This window comes from Rhamphochromis sp. 'chilingali', assembly GCF_963969265.1.
Source record: "Rhamphochromis sp. 'chilingali' genome assembly, chromosome: 18".
NCBI lineage: Eukaryota > Metazoa > Chordata > Actinopteri > Cichliformes > Cichlidae > Rhamphochromis > Rhamphochromis sp. 'chilingali'.
Window position 1 is genome coordinate 13273386 of NC_137945.1, and position 21965 is coordinate 13295350.

Genomic DNA, 21965 nt, shown 5'->3' on the forward strand with positions numbered 1-21965 from the left:
AGGCCAGAGCTGCAGTTGTCTGACAGAGGTGCTGTGCCAGCAGGCCTCATTCAGCGGAGCTGTGATGAACTCAGACAGGGGAGAGTGGAGGAGCGCAGCGTGGCTAGAGGGGCCCGGACACAGTCAAGACATTTAGCTTCACTCGTGACTTGTGTCACTTTCTCTCCACGGAGGTCCCTTCAATGAATCCCCTTCAGATAAGAGGACGTGCGAACAGGCAGTCTGTCAGTCTGCACGCTTAAAAAAAGATCTGCCACAGAGGCATTTCTCCACAACAGTTTTTTTCCCCTCTGTCTCTCTCTTTGTGTCTCTGATGGCTGTAGAATTTTATCAGGACATTGGACTCAGATTCTTTGTTGGTTTGTTTGGCAGTGGACAATATGGATGACTGAGAGGTGTTTGTTTTGGTGTTCTGACACCCTGACAATGTGTTTGTCGATCAGTTCATCGGATCGCTGAAGCCTCTGGGTTGTCCCTCACGCACCACGAGGAAGATGTGTTGAAGTGTGAGTCAGACGGGCCTGCTGGGCCCATTATCGTCCACTACTGACGGATACATTGAAGGGCTCGCTGGATAGATGCGGGTTTATTAAAAGCTCTGCCCACAGCGATGGCTGCTGTTATTTATGCATGTTTGTGTCCATTAGGCCTCTACCTCCACATTTCCTCACTCAGGGCATCTGTCCATCCATTTCCCCCACATGAAGGGAGACTTCCCTGCACTTTGTGCTGCACTGGCATTATTGTAATCTCCCTCCTAAAAACACACTGCTTTACATGTAGCCTGGCATCTTTTTACATTAGTGCGGCTCTCTCATCTAAGATTTATGGCTGACGGTTTCCCCATCCATCCCTCAATCTAATGGTATAAAAGAGACAATGTTTTAAACATTAAAATGAAAACCATTTACAACTATGATCAAAAGAGAACACTTGGGCATTAAAGTTTAAAAGGCAAGGATAAGTACAGCCATGTGGATGGACAGATGAGGTGGAAAAGAGATAAAAAAGTGAAGTACAGTGCACTCTTATGCACAGGAAAGAGGCATAAAGTGCTTCTGTGCTGCACTGCAAAACGCTGACCTGTAATTAATATGGTTGGTTCCTCTGGGCAAGTCGAGGATAGCTGCTTTTTGGGATCTAAACCCCTCAAGGACTCTTACCTGGCCGAGACCTCTAAAGCATTTTGTTGGGGAAAAAACATTGTTCAGTGGCTTAAAATGAATGCGCACAAAACTCTTACTTGTTTTATGTATTACTAATAATTCCCGAATCGTCTGCTCTACACGAATACGAGGCAATAACAATTCCTGAGAGTAGCTGGGTCATTTTTCTGCAGCTTCTTGTCTACAGCTCCCTTTTTCTCACCTTGCAGGTTCTGGAGGGGGAGCGTCATGATGCCCCCCGCAGCAGCAGCAGCCACCAGGCTCTGGATGTTGGCGGTGGGCAGGGAGAGCACCAGGCCCTGCTGCCCGCCCAGGTGCCCGCCTGCGTTGAAAGGAATGAGGATGGGCTGGTTCAGGCCTGGCGCCGCCCCGGACATCACGCCACCTACCGCGTTAGCCAGTTGCTGCGCCACCAGGAGAGACTGAAGAGGGCACACATAAAAACACACACACACACACACACGCATAACATCATAGGTCAGATAATCGCGGATGCTTTTCTTTAAAATGTTATAAAAGTAAGGTTTAATACATCATTCGATATATTTCTATGTTTGTGCGAAATAAATTGTGTTTATGATCTTATTACTTGCAGTTATTTCAGATTTTACACACACACACACACACACACACACACCGACACACACACACACACACACACACACCAATCAAAGTCTGCATGAATATTATAAATTTACATCAGTATTTTGATTAAAGTTGCAACTTTAAGCTATAGTTTTTTATTTAGACCCACTTTAGAAGACACTAATGCCAAAAATGATTTCATAAAGCAAACAGTAAAACATTTAGTGTGATATGGTTAAACGTATTGTTAAGACACAGAACTGTGCTAAAATCTTGAGGCCCTTGTTTCTTTAGATTTCGCTTTCAAGGTGTCAGACTTCCATGTCATCATGTCATCCTTTGAAATCAATGAAAGGATGTCAGGAGAAAAGCACAGAGTGTCTATAGCTATCTGTAAAACATGGTGGAGGCTCTGTCATGGTTTGAGGCTGCGGTGGTGTTGGAGATCTTGTCTAAACCGATAGAATTATGAACAATGAAAAGTATCATCTCATTTTGATATACTATCCAGTACTATCTGGAAAGCATCTGATTGGCAACAAATTTGTTTTTCAGCACGACAATGACCCCAAAGAGTCATGGACCGGCCTCCCCAGAGCTCGGACTTTAAGGTTATTGAAGCAGCGTGGGATCTTTACAGAGAACAAACTGGAGCTAAAATCCCAAGTAGAGCTTTGAAGCCTATTTAGAAATTACAATAACAGCTGCCTAAGAGAGTTCAGACTGTGTTGGTCACACCAAATATGCAGTTTTAAGCTTGACTCTGTTTTTACCTTATATGCGACTTTTCCATGTATATTTGAAGGTGTTTCAATATATTACTGCACCTATTTCCCAGAAAATAAAGACTCTGCATATTAAGTGCTGAACATACGGGCTATTTTAAAATCCTGACATGCTTAATGGAGACAAGTGCAGCAGATGTTTCTTGACTTGACTAACCAATCAGTGTGTTCTGATGAATGCAGCTGTTTTGCAGCTGAAAGCTGTGCTGCTCTGCTGTGTCACAGACTGACAGTCAAAACACACTGCTGTTGGTACTGACAGAAATCAAACCCCATCTTTGTGAAAGAGCTGTGATTTTTTTTCCTTTCACAGAAATGCAGTGATTCATGTTTCATCCCACTGAACAAATCCCTGGTACCACGGAATAATGTGCTTGAAATACACAGTCTTTTTTTTTTATAACGTAGCAGTACTTTGCCCTTTTGATGAGTGCTATAACACATCACTCTCGTCTCTTCATGTATCCATTCATTCATATTAGTTAAAGTGGAATCGCTGCAGTCATACCCATAGAAGAAAAGATAAGTTATCACAAGTATCGCTCTGAGATATTTTGCACACTTGAAGCTCTCTTCATGTATTTTCCGAGGAAGTGGGGCTGGGAAAAATACACCTACACATTTATCGTTGAGAGTTTTGAGCCCAAAGTAGGAAGGTTTGTGCCATGGCTCTACGAATACACACAAAATTACACATTAATTTGCATTTATTGTCATTAATCATTGATTAAAATTGGACTGAGAACATTTAAACGTGGAATTTGAGTTGTTTGGGAGTCAAATAATAAAAGCGCGTTGTCACTTTGTGTTGTGTCCCCAACAAAGCAGGCTGCTTTGGACATTAGTAGGTGAGTCTGGGCGCGCTGTGGTGCGACTTTAAGTTCACAAAACTTTAACTCCAATTGTCAGCTATCTGCTTGTGTTTTGCATGGTGTGTCTGCAGCTTGCACAGGATGCAGAACGAGCTGACTGGTGTGAAGCGGGCCCACCCTGCTCTCGAGCCTGGTGCTCATAGGTGACAGGCGTGTCACTGTGATAACCTTGTGTGGTGCATAACGCCCGCTCCCACTCCGACGTACATGTGATCGCAGTTTAAGAGGTACAAGGTCACGTTGGTTTAAAGCCAAAAAGCATGGCTAAAATATCCGCACTAAGAGACAAATGAACACCAGTTTGTGTTTCTGAGCCGTTAAAAGGATAAAAAAAAAAGAGAAAAGCTTGTAGAGGTGAACGCTGCTGGCAGGAGTTTTCACACGCACGCTGTAAAGGATTCCTCTTTCTCAACATTTGCTTTGATACGCAGCAACAGTGCATAGCATATGACAAACTGACGCTTCTGACAGCATTCGAAATGACATTTGCCATTAACTTTAAAAAATGAATTAATAATTCGGGAGCTCAAAGAATCCTCAAAGGACACTAACAAAGGCGACGCGTTTGTTAGCTGCAAGTGACACGTGTTTAATCTCAGTTTTTTAACTCAATTTAATCTCAAATCGAAGCGGCGCATAATCAAAGACGCTCTTTGAACATTTCATCTCTGAATCAAACAAAATGAGATTGCCAGGCTTGACAGTAAAGACAGCCTCACATGGAAGGGAATAACATTAAAAGACAATTCTGCAATTATCAGATGTAGCCCTGATTTATTTATCATTACTGGCAGCTCTGGAGAAGCAGACAGCTGTTAGGCACAGAGGCAGCGCTGAAGAGAAAGCACTGTGGAGATTCTTTAAAGCACGAGTGAGCTCTGGGTGTTTAGGCTGTTTGTTGCGCCAGTTTAAGCCTGATTATGATCTTCATCTGCCGTGCGAGGGCTGCATATGTGCGTGTCAAAATCTGAGATGAGAAAGAAGTTAGCGAGAACATAATTAGCTCAGCTTTGCAGCCACGCAGCGAGCGAATCCCCTGCATCGCTTATCCGGATTTTACAGGCAGTTCACCCTCTGCCTTTTCACCTGATCCTCTCACTCGTCTTCTCCATAGGTGCTGCTGGAAAGCTGCTGTACAGTGCTTGGCAGACCTGACAGCTGAGTGTTGAGAAGTGGTCTCCCAGGGGCCGCACAGGCGCACGGACCGGGTGTGTGTGTTCGGCTCTGGAAGGGGAAGCAGCCCCACTCAGGACTCGATGTGGTACCCAGCCTCTCTGCCCATCAGGGGAGAATAGGCCCTTCTATCTGCTTGGCAGCTCTGGCACTGAGAAATTGCCCATAATCACCCAGATAGCAGACTTTTGTCATCCTAACTGCGAGTGGGAAACAGAAGGAAGGTAGATTCATGTTGGGTAAACTACCATCGGATAATGGTTGTTCGAACAATATCCGGCTCTGGAGCGAGAATCTATCAAAACATATTGATCCTGGAACAAGAGAATTGGGTATGGCATGCGGAGCGCCTTTGTTTCTGAAAAGTGTTAGCTTCACAGAGACTGTACTGACAGCATTAATATATTAGATGGTGACTGTTGAGAGCCGCCTGCTGAGGCTCAGACTGTAACTGCTGCCTGCTTGAGAAGCTTTCTTTCCCCTGTTTATTCTTCTGTTTATTTCTTATCTAATAGTAAAACAGCAGATTTGACCAGGGAGGGTATGTTATCAGAACAGCGCTTTTAATTAAGGACATTTTTTATCGCCACTTACGCAGACTGAGTCTTTCACTCGAGATTCCTCACCCTGCAAACCTTCCCAACAGACCTGAATTGCTCTCCCAACGTCTCATGTTTCCTCTTTTGTCTCTCCTGATGAGGACTGACTGTCATTGACTAACACTGAGTGCAGGGAGAATGGCCTTATTAAAGCTGGTGGAGGAAACCTGACACTCTGCGAGTGTGCATGTGTGTTGAGCGGTGACATTGAGCAACGCTAATGAGATAGATGTTCATTAAACATCGCAGAGCCACCAGGCCAATAAATCCAATCAAATAGGACAATGCCTGATTGAGCTATTAACAAGGCTGCAGGCTCAGGCTCTTTGCTCCCAACGTTGTTTTGACAGGCCCTGTATTGTCAGCTCATTAGTGCCACAACTCAATAACATTTGAAGATGATGTGTGCTGATTAAATACTTCACAATTTCACAATTTTGCTGAAAAGAATTCAGAGGATTCAGCTCAGGCGTGTTTCAGTCATCACATGCACTGAGATAATAAGGCTACGTTCACACTGCAGGCGAAAGCGCATCAAATCCGATTTTTTTGACCCTATGCGACCCATATCCGATCATGCTATGACAGTGTGAACGGCACAAATTCGATATTTTCAAATCCGATCTGGGTCACTTTTGTATGTGGTACTGAATCCGATACATATCCGATGTTTCAGAAAGCGACTGCTGTGTGAATGGTCAAGTCGCATTAAATCCGTCTTTTACGTCACTGATACAAGACAGACGTCAATTATCAGCGCTGGAGAAGCGCCTGAGAAGACATCGCGAACGCTTCCTGGCCATCCCGTGTAGATGTCAGTGAAACTGTTGGGAAGACAACGTTGGAGAAACGTGAACATTTTATTTGTACTGTATAATCTGCAGACTCTTACAGAAATCTGCAACTATCCTTTGAAGCACCGCTCCTCTCTAAAACAGCAATAAGGATAATTATTAGGTTATCTACATTATTATGTAGATAACAAAATAACTTAAAGCAAAAATTGGGAAACGTAAAGTCCAAAGTCTTTATATTAAGGGCCATCTATCAAACAATATAGTTTGCTCTGGGTCTAAACAGAGCGCGTTGTGTGTGACATCTTCTTTTGCGCATGCGGGCCGCTTTGAGCGTTCACACTGGAGCGCGTTTGCTGTCGCATTTTATTTGTAGTGTGAACGAGCAGACAAAAAAATCGGATTTGATCAAAAAATCGGAATTGAGCATTAAGACCTGCAGTGTGAACGTAGCCTAAGACTCAATCTCAATCTGGGTGTGTAATCCGAGTACACATAACTAGAAGACCCGTGACTCTGATGAAAGTTGGTATACTTAAGAAAATAAAAGCGTGCCTTATAAAATAGATAGAAAGACATTATTGGCCACGGAAATTGTCCCGCTTACTAAAAATACAAAGAAAATAGATCAATTAATTTAAAAAAGGATCATTTTTAGAGACTCTGAGTCTAATTAAAGCTGTCAAGGACGTAGAGTTATCTCTTATCCACTGAGATGGTTCCTTTTGAGAACAGGCTTGAGAACTGAACAGTACACAGCATTATGTAGCAGAAGTTTTAGGCTTCATCTTTCAAACTGTTAATGAATTTCTTGCAGCAGCTCCTCCTACAGCCTCTGACATCATCAGCACCAGTGGCAAAAAAAAAATGAGTGGAAATGTATAGAACTGGTTGGAAATTTGGCACCGCAGTTGTAAATACAGCAAAAATAAAGCCTTCAGCATCTAACTAGAAGAAATGGGGAGTTTTTTTTCTGTACTTCTGTAAGTTATCTAAGGTACCATACATATGCTTCATGCCTAATTCTTTATAATATTTAATTAAAGTGCAGTCAGTCAGTGAAAACTAATGAAACAGTCAAGATGGGGGAGACATTTGAGCGTTTAATTCTTAGCAAACAATAACTAAAGATCTCTATTTTTTTAAGGCATTGTGTCTGGATTATTTAATTAAACTGGATGATTTCAAGAACAATTAACATTTGAAGGAAGGTTCTCGGGGGGGGGGGGGGTTATATGTTCTTTGTGCATTTGAAGAGCCTTGTTTACCTTTATTTTTGTCAGCGTATTTCCTGATACTACTTCACCAAATGCCAGAAAAGTGCAAATGCCTTTACTTTTATTTGTCTAATATCTTATTAGTTTTCCTTTAATTAAATCTTACCTACAGTCTGTCAGCTTTATGAGAAATCCAACTTTTTTAGCTGAGTATCCCAGCTTGCACTGTGTAAATGTCTTTAACTTTTAAGATAATAAAGGTTTTCATCAAGCCTGTGTTCAGATTTTTGTGTATCTTCTCACTCACCTGTGGACCCATTGGGTATGCTGGGTGAGTCTGGCCCAGCTGACTCTGCTCGGAGGGACTGCTGCTGGCGTCAGATTGAACCGATCCGTCACGAGCTCCTGAAAGAGCAACAGGCAGAGAGAGCCATGTAGCAGAGTCCAAAGAAAAAGGGAACAAAACAAACAAACAAAAATGAAATCCACCTGAGATAGAGGCAGGCTGGATAAGTAGATAAATGCACAGCACACGGTGCACTGCGATGTTACAACATAGAGTCTCGTACAGAACAGAAGAGGGCAGCTGGGGAAAGAGGGGGGGTGGAATTTGTATTTAAGTGCTTTATCAATAACCGCTGTAGCACTGAATAAATTACCAACCAGCGGAGAGGCTCATTGATGGGGGATGATGCATACTGGCGGGTCCCCGATGGCCTAGATTACCGCTGAGAGATAGAGCTCCACCACAAATGCAGGGGCCACATTATTCAGCCATTTACATCACTGAGTATCACTCATCTAAACCCACCACCACCCCCCCTGCTCTGGGCCTGCAGCCATGAGACACAATTAGACCTGTTTGCTATGAGGGCAGAGTGGAGCGGAGCAGACAGGGACATGATAATAAGCTTGCTGATGGCTGCAGGGAAAATAAAGGGCACCGATGATTGGTTATCAAAGCAATCCCTATCTGAGAGAATCTCCCAGCAGTCCTCTGAGTGTGGACTGCTCTAAAAGGTCCAAAAGGCTGATTTGACCCTCACCCTTTGACCCTGATGATATGGAGATCATGTGATGCCTTAATATTGACACAAAGACTTAAGGGCACTTCTTGAAAAATCTTAAATGATCCTAAATATTTACTATCCGACTCTGGCGATTTAAAAAGAAAAAAAAAACAAACGAAAGACTCTGCAGTAAAAATCAGGATAAAGTGCAGCAAGAAGTGCGGATTTTACAATTACACGATCTTAAAAACAACATCAAAGAAGCTGACAAACACCTGATAAACAAGGCCCAACACACACAGTAACCTTCTATTGATTTTCATGAGAAGACTTCAAATATGAGAGTTGAAAAGAGGCAGTTTCATGGTTCAGAGGATTAATGTGTTTTGAATAAGTTGGTTAAAGTGAACGTGTAGCGCTGCAGAAATGTAATCTTGCAAAACTATTACAAACAAGGTCCCCCACTTTCTTACAGTCTTCCTGTCAATACAGTAGATTTCTACTCATAGATTAATCTTATTGATGGCACGTTTTATTATATTAACCTTAACCTGAGTGAACAAAGCTGCCTCTGATTGACCTTCAAGCTCTTATTCGAGGTATTTGCGAGTTCTATTTGGAGACATCTTTATCAAGTGATGGTTTCTTAGAGGATTTTTCTTTTTCTTTTTTACATTGTATAATAATTTGAAGAAAAAAATGTCATCAGCGTGACATCCTGTCCTTTCCTTTTCAGCTCTGATTGATTTGTATGTAAAGGACTTTTTTTTTTGTCTCTTTTTACAAAGTTTAGTTTAGTAGTTTCTAAAAACTATGGAAAATGTGCGCGCTTCCTCTGAGTACCATGTGTGCAGATAATTAATACATGATTTTTTAAAATTAAAAGTGTCTTATAAATTAGTCTACAGGTCATGAAAACCATGTCATGAATTTTCTTATTTTGCAACTTACGGGTTGGAGTGTATGTGAGAACTTCCTTTCTCTGCCAAAGTTAAATCAGCTCTGTGGATTTCACCTGAGAGATTTCTGTATTCATATTATTTTTTTCTGCTCATCTTTTTGAGTTGAAGCAGACACTTTTGGGACAAACTAGATGCCTCATGCTATCATGCATCAGTTAGGGTTCAGCAATATTTGATTCAAAACTGATGTCTGCTTAGGTTTCTCATTAGATCTGAACAACTGTACCCACCCTATCTCAATGAGGCGAAATGGCTCACTTCTTTTCAAGTCTGATTTTTCTAAATAAAGGCCTGAAAAAGCTTCACTGTGAACTGACAGCTGCTTATTTTTAGTCACAAATATGTCACATTATGTCAAAGACGGTGTCTTTTTTTTAAAAATAAAGACGTGTGGCAATAATTGCCCTTTGTTGCACTGTGGCTGTGTCACTTCCTGCAATATTTCACATTGTCCACAGTGGAGAAATACAAAAAAAGATAATGTTGATGTTATGTTTGATGTTTTCTTTTTGGATGAACTTAGGTGTAAGTGCTCGCTAACGCTATGCATTTTAAGTTTTGTGGCTAATTCATAATAAAATCCAGTCTTGTGCTTACAATTATATGCTGAGCATGAAGAAAATATTTACTTTGTATAAGCAGTACTTTATTTTTCTACACTCAAAAACATATTTATGCCAAAAATATGGAATCTGGAAGTATATGGAAGTATATTTTTCTTAAAGAATAATCTTTTGAATAAATAAACTTTTGATTTTATATATTTCATTTGCACTCAGGATGTTGCGGGTAAACTGCTGTTTTTTGAACAAATCCTGGACCGAGCCAGCAGCCATGGTACCATGAGAGACAGCTACCATGCTTCCAAAGCAACCAGGTTTTGCTAGCTGGCTGGTTTGAAGGTCATTTAGAGCCCCGCAAACCAAACATTGACCACCTGCTTCATGTTTCCTGTGAAAATGATATTTTTCTTCATCTTGACATCTCATTGGATCTTCTTCTTCATTTGGCTGCTCCCTTTCCCTTTGCCTCCATCTCTCTATATCCCAAGCATCGCCTTCGGTCACATCAACTCTCTGCATGTACTCCTTCCCTACATCCATGAATCCTCTGTCTCTAACTTTGTCTCCAAAACACTTAACCTGAGCATCTAATCCTCTCCCAAAGAAAATCTAAACATTTTAAAATCTGTCACTTCCAGTTTTGCCTCTTTTTATTGGCTAGACAATATAAAACTTGTATCTCCACCCCAAAAGAGACCGTTTAACTTTGAGGGTCGTAGACACTTTGTCAATTTGTCCACAAATGTGTCATATTTCTCTGGACAGGCATCAGTCAGCGGGCTTGTGTTATACCAGAAGTGACAATAACCATGATATTAGAAAATTAAATGGTGATTTGATGTTAACAATACAGTTATGATAATTATTGCTCTTATGCACTGTTATACTCACAGAATCTCTCCCTACACTCGTATTATGAGTGTGAATCACTTGCAGAAATGAAAGCAAATAGACAATAAACAACATTAAAGGTGACTCATCTGAGGAAAATGTTGTTTTCATGCAGTCTTTTGGCTACAAGAGAAAATCTGATATTCTGATATTGCCATGCTAGCAGCTGTTGTTTGTTATGAGAAAACTGAATGAGTCTTGCTATTCTGCTGATCCTTAAACAGACTTAAGAGCTGTGTGTCTGCATAATTTAACCAACATCTGAAAGCTGAACTATGTGTTGAATATGTTGCAATGCTACTGGACTGGACAACCTGTGGTGGAAAGAAAGAAAAATACTTTTTTTTGTAGACTCTCAATAGACTAAAATGTTCCTGTTTTTTTGATGAGCTTTAAAATTGAAAGATTTTCATACTTCTATTACTCATAGTTACCAAGTAAATTTACAGGCACAATAAAACTGACTTACTTATTTCAGATGTACACAAAAAGAGGTTACATGTCATGTGGAATTTAATAAACCCGACCATGTTTTGAATGTAAGATACAAAAGGCCTCCCAAAAAGTTAACACATCTCTTTAAATGCACTTTATTCCTCATAAAACAAGTCTTCCCCTGAATATAACGGTAGATGAAATCAAACCAATCATGTGGAAATGGTTTTGAAAGCCACAAAACCTTGTTAAACTGCACAATGTCGGCAATGAATTGAAAAAAAAAAAATTAATCACATTTCCACTCCAAAAATTGATTTTCTTCAATGGAATATCACAGCTTTTAAATAAAGAATACATCCCTGATGCATTGTGTCTTTTTATTCACGGCCTTTAGTTTTTTGTTAAATATACTGGGCATGCAGTGGTTTCTAGTACTTTTATAAAAGCCTCATACAAAACGTACTGTTCAATAGCCTTGCCAGCAAGATCTTATTGCCTGTCAAGTATATTTATGCAGTACATTTTAAAACTCTCCTCCGCCAACTAAAATCATTTCATCTTTGCATAAAATCCAAATAATTGGTGAATGGCATGACCCAACAAATGAACCTCAAGCATTTGATGGTTGATGTGAAAGCCCAAGGGGGAGCCTGCTTTTCTAGCTGGTTTCTACCTCTGGCTGGCTGGCCCTGCTTCCCGATAAAGGTCCACATCCTCTCGCTTATCAACCTCGCGACGCAGTGGCTTTTTTGACAAGCCAGTCTCTTTTCACCAATTATTTCACCCATTACAGATCATGCTGTGCCCGGCCCCACCCTGTGCACTCAGTATCTGGAATTAAGATCAGTCTGAACATACAGGAAATACTTTGTGGCTGTATTACAGTCAATAAAAAGCAGAGATACTACAAAAGCCGTCATAATCTGCTGTTATTTATTTGGAAAAGCAGAGAATAAATATTACAGGACCATAAATTGTTGCACTGGATGTCATTAGCCGTATTGTCTCCAAGCAGTTAATTCTCAGTTTGAACCTTATCAAATGAAAGCAATTTTCCTTCCTCTAGACTTGAAACGGCCTTATTTTCATTTACTGCAACTCAAACTTTCCAAGCATCTCAAAGCAATTCTCTAAATGCAGCTGCCACGCTGTGATAACAATAACACACCCAGTAGTGCTACTGAGCAACTTCTCCGCCAGTGAATTATCCAATTACCATCATAACAAAGTCAATTAGCAAAATGAGGATATTCATCTAATAATGAAAGAACAACACTTTATAAAATCACCTATAAGCTCCAGAGAGTGGGGCTGATGACTGTAGTTAAGATACTGGTTGTGAATAATAGATTCTATCTGATAAACAGTGCGGGAGACTTAATGAATAACGATTCGTTGATGCCTTTCATTGCATCATTTCACAATAACTTAGAAAGCTTCATCCCCCTTGCAAATATCTGTAACGTTAACATGTTTATCGCTGGGGAAGAAATCGATAATAAATAAATACACATGCACATCTCCCCCCAAAGGATTTGTGTAATTTCTTTAACTAAATTAAATAGCTGACAGAAGAAATACCCGGGGAGTCAATCTTCAATTCTTCTTTATTACTAAAATCTCACGTACACGTTTGGATTTTCTTTCCCTAAAATAAATAAATAAATAAATTTAAAAAATCTTCTTGTCCAACGTGAATGATTCTTAAATGTATTTCCAGATGGAGACTAATGCTGCATACAGAAGAGGAAAAATAGAGTATATCTCGATCAAACCTTTACTGAAAAGAAACGCCTTTGATGCCGTGATTATACACAGGTCACACAATGGATAAAATGGAATGAATGGATGTATTGATGTGAGGAGAGATGAAAGAAGAGGCCAAACGGATGAAAGAACAAGCGTCGTGCATTCAGCATAGCTTTACATTTATCTAGGACATTCAGGGTACATCTCCTTTTTTACTTTATGAATTCCTAAGCAGTTTTAATTGCCGTTGTAACTGCGCAAAGTGCCTTTAAAATACAGCTTCATCTGGAGGAACAAAAGCACCCTTTAGCCCACAAATGTACATACATGCATGGCTTCGTGGCCTTGACTGCTTACACGAAGCAGTCTTTATTAAATTCAAACTCTTTCTGACGGTGACATGACGGGAACATCAGAGCAAATTCGCTCTTTTAAAAAAATGTAAGCGGAATAATTATGTTTCTTACAGAGCACTGAGTGCAGCTGGATGTGAGTTATGCCATGGAAATATTGCCAATATCCACCACTATATAAATTCTCTCTCATTGATCACCAAAGTGGCCACTGGAGAGTGACTTTCAATGCCACACAAGGCAGAAGGCCTCTCAGGGCTACGTGGGTGCTGAGGGAGGGAGGGTGGTGGGGGGGCAAAGAGCTATATTTATTTGACTTCATTCGGCCTGTCTTAATGCAGCGAGCCCCAAGGACTGCACCACAAAACAATTAGCCTGGATTTCATAAAGCAATCAGCACGCCACCTTGTCTAATGCAACCGCTTCACACATTGACAGTCTGTATAAAGTGGGTGTTATTGAAAGCTTTGTGTTCACGTTAGCTTTCGCCTCAGTGCATTTATGAATCAATTTTTGCCCATAAAAGAAGCTTTAACACTTAAGCTATTTTAGTGGAAATGCATTATGTAAGTTGTCAAATGTACGAGAGGCCCGGTAACGATTCAGGCTCTTCAGAATGAATAGCCGGCCCCCATTTTTATAATGGTCCTTTTGAAAATGTCTGGCTGAGTGCGTGTGTTTGCTATTAAGATGTTGTCAATCATTTTTCCACTGAAATCTAATCCATGGAAAATAATTTCACATTTAAAAAAAAAAAAAAAAAAAAAAAGAGTGAAGATTAAAAGTTAATTATGTCCTTAATTGTTTGCTGAGCGGAGCTGCTGCGGCGCTGCGACAACACGCGACACTATAATACGGTTTTCATCATCAAAAGTGTGTTGCGCTGCTGACTTGGAGCATTTATGTTGGACGGGGATATGCGGGCTGTCGGAGCGTAAAGGATGAGCGCGAATAGACAACAAGCCACATCATACACAAGGTTTAATTCCATCAATACACAACCAATTGTCCCAGATTGTTTGACCATTGATTTTGTTAATACCACTTGGAAAGTTGATGTGGCATTGCGCTGAGAGCCGAGAGAGACAGACCATTTCACTTTCATTTTTCTATCTCAAGCAGCGTGGAATAAAGTCTAAAAAGTAATGTTACACCCAAGGCACAGTGCTTTATAGAAGAGAGCAGCCTGTAATATGCAGTGCGAGCTTTATAGTGATTTACTTAACTCCTTGTAGAATGCAAGAGAGCCAAAATCACCAGTGATTTAGCTCAGTGTTTCATTACTCCCACCAAAGCCCTCAACAATAACACAGGGCATAATCTTCTGCCAATAACTCCAGGTGCTCTTAGTCAGATGGCTCCCTCTGGACCTGCAGGGAAGTAATACTCTGTTTAGAGGCTGGGGTGGAGAAGCTGCAAGGGATAGGTCAATAGTGTTTCTGGGGATAGAAAATCACCAGGGACTGACTTTTGAGTGTCTGCCGGTAACACTATTAGCTACATTATGGCTACTGCTGCCGCTAGGAGAGCTGTCATTTCCTTAATTAAGAGCACAGCGAGGGGCAAGAGGGAGAAGAGGCCACGGCAATCTCTCCGGGCCTCCCGCATTAAAGCCTGATTCCTCATCGCGCAAGGGCGGAGACCTTACAGGGGAGAAAAAAAATCTACCTCATTCGTTATTCTGGCACAAAGTGGAATTATGGAGTTAGGGAATTACGTCGGAGGTGGTGCCAAACAGAAAGGATTTTACACCTCAGCAGTTCTGCGACTTGTTCTGAGGCCATGTTTAAGCCAGAAGCAGATGAGGAAGATCTCAAAGGACAGACAAAGAGGAAGTGGATGAAAAACGAAGGCGACAGGTTATGTATGAAAACAACAGAAAACAGTGCACTTCAGTTTGTAGAAGAAAGCCTGCAGTTTGTGATGAACGGGTGAGGAATATGCATGTAAACAATGCTTAAAGCAGCGAGGGTCATGTGCGCCAACACTTACGCTCTCACTCATGGCCACAGGTCTTCACCAAAAGGCTCTCTGACATGAGAGTGCTCTGCTTCGGCTCTTACCTGTCTCTTCCTTGATGCTGGAGTGGGGATGGAAGCGGCACAAGCACAAGAGGGACCAGAGGGAGGTAAATTGGTGAGAAGAGGCAATGCCCATTTCAAAGGTCAAGAAGGAGAGATGGTGTGATGACGAGAGGAAGCAGGAGAAGGGAAGAGGAGGAGGAGGAGGAGAAGAAAAAGAAGGGGAAAAGAGGGCTTTTGTGTTGCATCCTCACAGGGGACTTGGGACACTTTGCACATGAGCACATCTGTTATGGAGCGTCCTCCTCATTCCCAAAGCAATGTCAACCTGATTAGCTCAGGGTTGAAAGAGGCAAATAACAATCTAAATTATTCTTCATCCTTTTAAGGCCATCAGTAAAGGAGGGACGCTGCGATGAAGACTAGTCTTAGAGAGCTGTAAGCCTTTTAGGAGATGCCTGCTTCACTATTGCTCCTCCTCTTAAATTACTTAAATGATATTTGCTGTAAATAGGATTCTCCCGCCTGCAGCCTGCAAGCCAGTGATGAAAAAAGGCCTTCCTTGCACTCAGTATCATACCACTCTACTTTGTTTTTATAGACAAACCCACATAGTAAACCTACAGCTCTTAAAGTAAAGCTAAAAACATTTTAAAGCAAAAAAATTGCAATAAATAAATAGAGACTTGAGCTGTTTATTGCAAACTATTTCAGCTTCTCTTTGTTTTTTTTATCATGTGAAACGAATAAATCTGGATTTTAAGTCACTGGTTGAACAAAACAAGAGATTTAAACCTTAATTTCTGTGATGACTCCTTTTTTACTATTTGCTGATGATTTTACACCAATAAATTAGCAACTGGAAGCAACTTTTAGCTGCAGCCTTGTCTTTGACTTTAAAGTAAACTGAGGGCAGTAAATAACAAAAACTTTGATGCATCCCACTTAAAGAGCTTCAAACTTGTATCTTCACACTACGATCGGGTTAAGAGGAGGCTTTTGTTTTTTTAAACCTGCATCTGGTAAACTGCAGGACATATAGAAGTAGCCGGTGGGGTGCGAGCCCAATCCAGCGTGGTGTGTATGAGTTGTGTGTGCACGTGTGGGGGGCTAGACACCCACATGTCATGCCTGACCCATCAGCCTCGGCCCCCCAGGCTATCTGGCGCTAATGCTGCCTGTGTCCCACTTTCTACCCCTTGCCCCTCAATGCCTCCTCTCCTCCTCCCCCACTCCTCACCCGTTTCTTCTGTCATAGAGGTATAATAACAATGGATCACAGCAGCGCTGCAGCACAGGCTCAATCACCACAGGATAACATCAGGTGATACGGGCTGCACAAAAGTATATCTTACCTCCACTGAACCTGAGCTAAACGGAGTTTATCTAGAAATGAGTTTATCTGGCCAAAGTATTAGTTCTTACTGTATTGCCCTGTTGTGGCCATATTTACAGAGCTGAGTGGGTACAGGTGGAAACAAGCAAATAATCATACAGCTAAAAGGCACCCCACCCCAGCCCACCACTCCCAGCACATTATTCTGGTGGAGCAGACAAATAGTGGAAGGAGGGATGTCAGGAAATAGTATTGCTTTGAAGTCCATAACTCTGTTCTGGAGGAAAGAAGCATCACAGTGTTATTCCTCATCCTCAGATATAAAGGAAAAAAAACATAATAACTTCTCGATAGCCTGGATCTCCACTGCCCTATACTAGCTCTCCCCCTTCGCCCGCCCACACCCCTGCCTCATCCACCATACACCCACTTCTCCTGCCTCAATCTTTGGTTTCAAAGGAAGCGAATCAGCCAGAAGGACAGAAGGTTATGCATTAGTACTGGTCATTGCTCAAAGAGCGAGCGTTATAAATAATAAAGGCTTGTGAAGGACACAGGGGCTCTGGGATGCATCTCTAGTTCACGCCACACAAGTCAAAGACAAGACTGTAATTTCTATTCCGAAAATGTGACCCTTGCAGCTTCAATTACATCTCAACAACACAAACCGTGTCCGTGCCAGGAGATGTGATGCCTCTTTGTTAGCTCTACATGAAAGGCTTAGAGATATTGGTTATGGAGTGGATGCAACATATGCATGGTTTGTTTTGTTTTTTTGAAAATTATTTGCCAACTTAAAGAATGTGGATAACTAAAATAAATGCATACTCAAATTCAATTTGTTTTCTCCCCAGATGCCCACCTATAGATCTTGTAATCTAGTCAATCTTCTCAACTTTAAGCCAACAAAGAATGGGGAAGAATTAAACTGGCAGATATTTTGAAGTTCTACATTTTGCTCAAAGTCATTTCTGCATAAACAAGCATCAGAAACGTGATGACCTTTGCTGCTGCTCGTAGCAAAAACAAGAAGTCCGCCTTGCGCTCATCCTCCCTCCCTGTCCTCCTCGCCATGCACTGATTGTGTTGCGCTAGCCACGGGCTCTGCGGGCACATTAGCCAATGTATTACACCTGCTTTACAGGCATGCATTAAGCTTGTTTTAGAGTTTGCGCAGACAGCTGAAATCCCCATAATGAGATCCACCTCCCGGGGAGAGACTTGTTCCCTGTCGGCCTCCTTTATCCACTCTTATTTACTCAGCGTGGCCCATTCAACGGCGGGTTTGCGCCACTTTATTACTTAACCTCACCACACAACGTTACGAGGCTCTCTGCATCAGCAAGCTGCCTTTCACACCATGCATCCCGCTCGCTAAGCTGATTACACAAAAATAATAAGAACCCGTGCCTCGAGCAGTGTGCGCTTGTGCACGCCCCTTTGTGCGATTATATGTGTGCATGAAAGAGATTTTTTTACACAACACAGTTGTTTTGTCTCATAGCTGCAAAATATATCTATCACCAAGTATGGAAGCATTCAGAGAAACAAGGTCCAATCTACAAATCCAGCTGAAAACATTATTCTGGGTTGTTTTCTAAGAATTCTTGAAGAGGATTCACCTCTGCTCGCTATTTATTCGTTTTAATTGTCATATTTTCACATGTCCACTACACTGAGAAACACTTTTCCATCAAAAGGACCTAAAATACATTTCAAAATGCCAACTTCAATTTCAGTGACAATTACAAGCATTTAACAATCAAGTAAAATTATGAATTTGGGGTAAAATATCGTCAAACTCAAAATATGTGAAGCTAACATCATGAAAAGGTTAAAGAGAAAATCTGATGAAACCTTTGGTTTGCAAAATGTGATTAAAATAGGAGTACTACAATATCTGTAATGACACAAATCAATAATCAGTGGATATGATTTCTTTCCTGGATTCAAATTAGATTTGTCTGAGGGGCTCTATGGATGGAAAACATGAATCAGAGAACTGTGAGATGCTTTCTTTGAGTTTCTTGGAGATAACAGATACATTAAAATTCTTTAAAAAGTAGTTAAAATGAAATTACATCAAATCGATATGTTTACCTGTGATGCTGTAAATAAGCAGAAAAAGTGTTCCGGAAGTAAAAAATCCTTTTTAAAATATTTTCATGCTTAATTTAATTTCATTGCATTTACTAAATGTTTACTCATATTTGCCTCCTACCTGACTTGACGCCCTGTCAAAGAAGCTTCGAGTGTGGCTTCATTTTTTTTTAAAGTGTAAATGTTATTTTTGGAAATAGGCGTCCAAATTACAGCTCAGCGACTAGAATGGGAAAACATCTCAAGGAGAAATTACGATGTTCTTCCTTTTTACTTTAAAAGTGAACATATCAGAAATGGCACCGTTCAGTATGTTTTATAAGACAAAGTAACAACTTCCTGTGTTTCCTGTGTCTGCAAGTAGCAGCAACAGCTGCAACCATAACCAAGCTGGATGTGAATTCCCTACTCTAGTTTGGGATTATTCCTAAATCATCCCTTGCTGGGATCAACACTTGACTATAGGCTGCTTCACACTGACCTTATTAAAGTCTTTTTTAACATAAGAAGGTTACCCTCAGTTATGATGGCCAGTGTTGTTAATCGAGCAGATTGGACCTCTTTCAGTTAGCTGAGACTGTTTTGTTTTGGTTGATGTTTTTGAGTATAAGTGTTAAACTGTACAGAATAGAGCCCAAGTGATTTATCACAGATTTGCTGATTCTAGTTATCCAACAATGCCACTGTCTAACTAAAGTATACTGAAGTATACTATAATTTTCCTTTCTCAATATACATTTAAAGAAATGTTTCTATGAAAATCACATTTTTCAAAAGTCCACTAGTGGTCGGACTTTAGTCCAGATGAAATTAGCATCAGTAATCCAGAGTCCAATCTGATTATAGATGGGAACGAAAACACCCAACAGCACGCTGGAGCGTTACAGCAGACGTACCGTTCGGGTTGGACTTTCTGTTCCGAATGACCTCCAGCGCTGGGAATCAATGAAGATTCGTTTTGTTCTTTTGGGGAGGGGGGCGTGCCTCTAGGTGACCTTTGTGAAAATGTTCCACCATTTTGCCAGAATCCGTATAAGTGCAGACCATTTCATGTAGACAGTAAGTGTATGAAATGAGTGCTCCTGTCGTTCCAGCCTGGCTCTCTTTGACAGCATGATGATAGAAGCGTCACATCCTTGGGAGAGTAAATGCAAACTGACAAGAGATGAGCCTTTGGTTGCTGAATATAATACCGAATTGTGCTCTGAGTGTCTTATTATCTTGTCTGTTGATGTCTGAAAGGGGGAGATTTGCTTGAGAAGAGAAGACAGAAACTGTACGCATCCAACACCATCTCGTCCTCTGGAAAAAAAAAAAAGATTGCTTGCCCTACTAACCACAGCTTTCCCACCTAATGTCCACTTCTACTTGGAATAAATACAAGGCAGCAGGATGTTTGTGGTGCCTCGTAGCCCCTGTTACCTGAAGTGGAAGACTATTTGCACAGGCAAGCTTTTAGGAGGAGAACGACCCTTTCACAACTGCAGTAAGCATGTGGTGGGTGTAGAAGATGGACAATTTACTGTAGACAAACATGACCGCTACTGTCATTGTCTCCCCCTGACTTCTTCTGGCACAAACTCTTTTAAACACTATTAAGGCTACAATGAAAAAGTCATACACGAGGCCTACGGGAAAGAAAAGTTAGCTTTTTGTCGTCCTTACAAATATAAAAACACATAAATGGCACATGTAACCACATCTTAGTGCAGACGCTCATTAATATTGATACTCAGCAAAAGCTGTTTGCTATCAACAGTCCTCCCCCCACCCCCACCCCCCCAAAAAACAGCAAACAAACAAAAAAAACATCTTGTATAACCTGGAGTCTGTCACTATATTTCAAACTGTTTGAATCATGAATCGAAAGACTCGGTTAAATTACAGGGGAACAAATGAAGTCTCAACATGATTTACATTCCCTTGAAACTATTAGTGCGCCGTCTATTCGTGCACGTCTGTCAATCAAAAAACTGGAGCAATTCTGTCAGGGATTTTTTCAAAATAAGAGGCGTAAAACAGAACAAAGTCGTATTTTCTTCTTGTGAATGTGAGGAATGAAAGTATGCCATTATCTCGCTTCCTCGCCACACAGAGTTGAAACACATAAAGAAAAGCATTGGAAAATATAAGGCTGAGTTTAAAGGCCTGTCTCAAGGTTGGAGCATTTATAATCATAATACATAATACATAATACAATCTCTCTGCAGCCACGAGAGTTCCCTGCAAACACGGGTATAAGCAAATGTAGCTCATAATGACAACAAAAGCTGTAGTTGTTAATCACTGGTGAAGATCTTTCTCTCTTTAAACTATTCATCCACTCAAAATTGGTCAAATTTGTCACCTTTTAAGGAATTAAGTTAAACAGTCTAGTTTATTTAAACCTTTCTGGGCACACGTGTTAGACTAAGATGACTTGGGAGAAGCATCAGAGATGTTGTTATGAATCTTAATGGCAAATACCAAAAAAGAATTACTTAAAAACTAAAAAATACCAAAAAGTTACATTTGCAGGAGCATAAATTACCACCACACCATGCCTTTCCTTTTCAGTCCTGAAGCGTTTCAAGAAAGAAAGATGCTGATTCTCTTCTTCCTCTCCAACCCCTCACCCCTACCCTCACCCCCACTCTTTCCACTTTCTCCCTCACAGCAGAGGACATGACTACGCCACTTCTCCTCGCCATTCCCTGACAGGTCGTGTGGGCAGCGGTTCCCAAACTCAACCTGCTGCTGGCACAGCCCAGGGCTCTGCCACCGGGCAGAGAGGAAACGTCTCCTCGAAATTCACAAGTTAAAGAAGAGCGGCTCCGACTAGACACATGTCCGATGATGACAGACCGTCAGCAAACATCAAGCAGTGCTCCAGGAATTACTGGATCTATGCATGTTTTTCTAAGCATTTGCTCCATTAACAAAGCAAATTAATAGCATCAAATAAATATATAAAAAAAAAAACTAGCAATGCATCTGCTTATATTTTGGTGTACACACGTGAGAGAAAAAGACAAATAAAAAGCAGTGAGAGGACTCAGAACTGATCAGAAAGGAAGAAAAAAGGAGAAACTTGATGCTTATTAAACCAAATTGCAACACTTTTGAGACAAATCCTGCAGAACGCAGTCCTTGTTTAGAAGACTAGCCTCGGGTTATTCTTGAAATAAGGATTTAAAAGACAACCGAACTCTCTCAGATTGGGTCTGAGAGTAAAATTTGGCTCGCCCTCCTCTAAATTCATATTTTGCTTCATTCACAAATATTTGGCCACATCACTCTATAGGCATGCTGCTATACTTTCTTCCACACCCCCCTCCAACACTCACACACACACATTCAGATAGAGACGCA

General features: G+C 41.0%; 1 protein-coding gene across 4 annotated transcripts in view; it reads right to left on the minus strand.

Moving 5' to 3' along the window:
* pou6f2 (POU class 6 homeobox 2) overlaps positions 1–21965 on the minus strand; it is a 92110-nt gene that overhangs the window by 65683 nt on the left and 4462 nt on the right. For all 4 annotated transcript variants that reach the window (XM_080865572.1, XM_080865573.1, XM_080865574.1 and 1 more), the window contains exons 3-4: positions 7499–7596; positions 1369–1588 (exon numbers count right to left, since the gene is read on the minus strand). In XM_080865572.1, coding sequence (XP_080721698.1) covers positions 1369–1588; positions 7499–7596 — 318 coding nt within the window. The remainder of the gene's footprint in view (positions 1–1368; positions 1589–7498; positions 7597–21965) is intronic.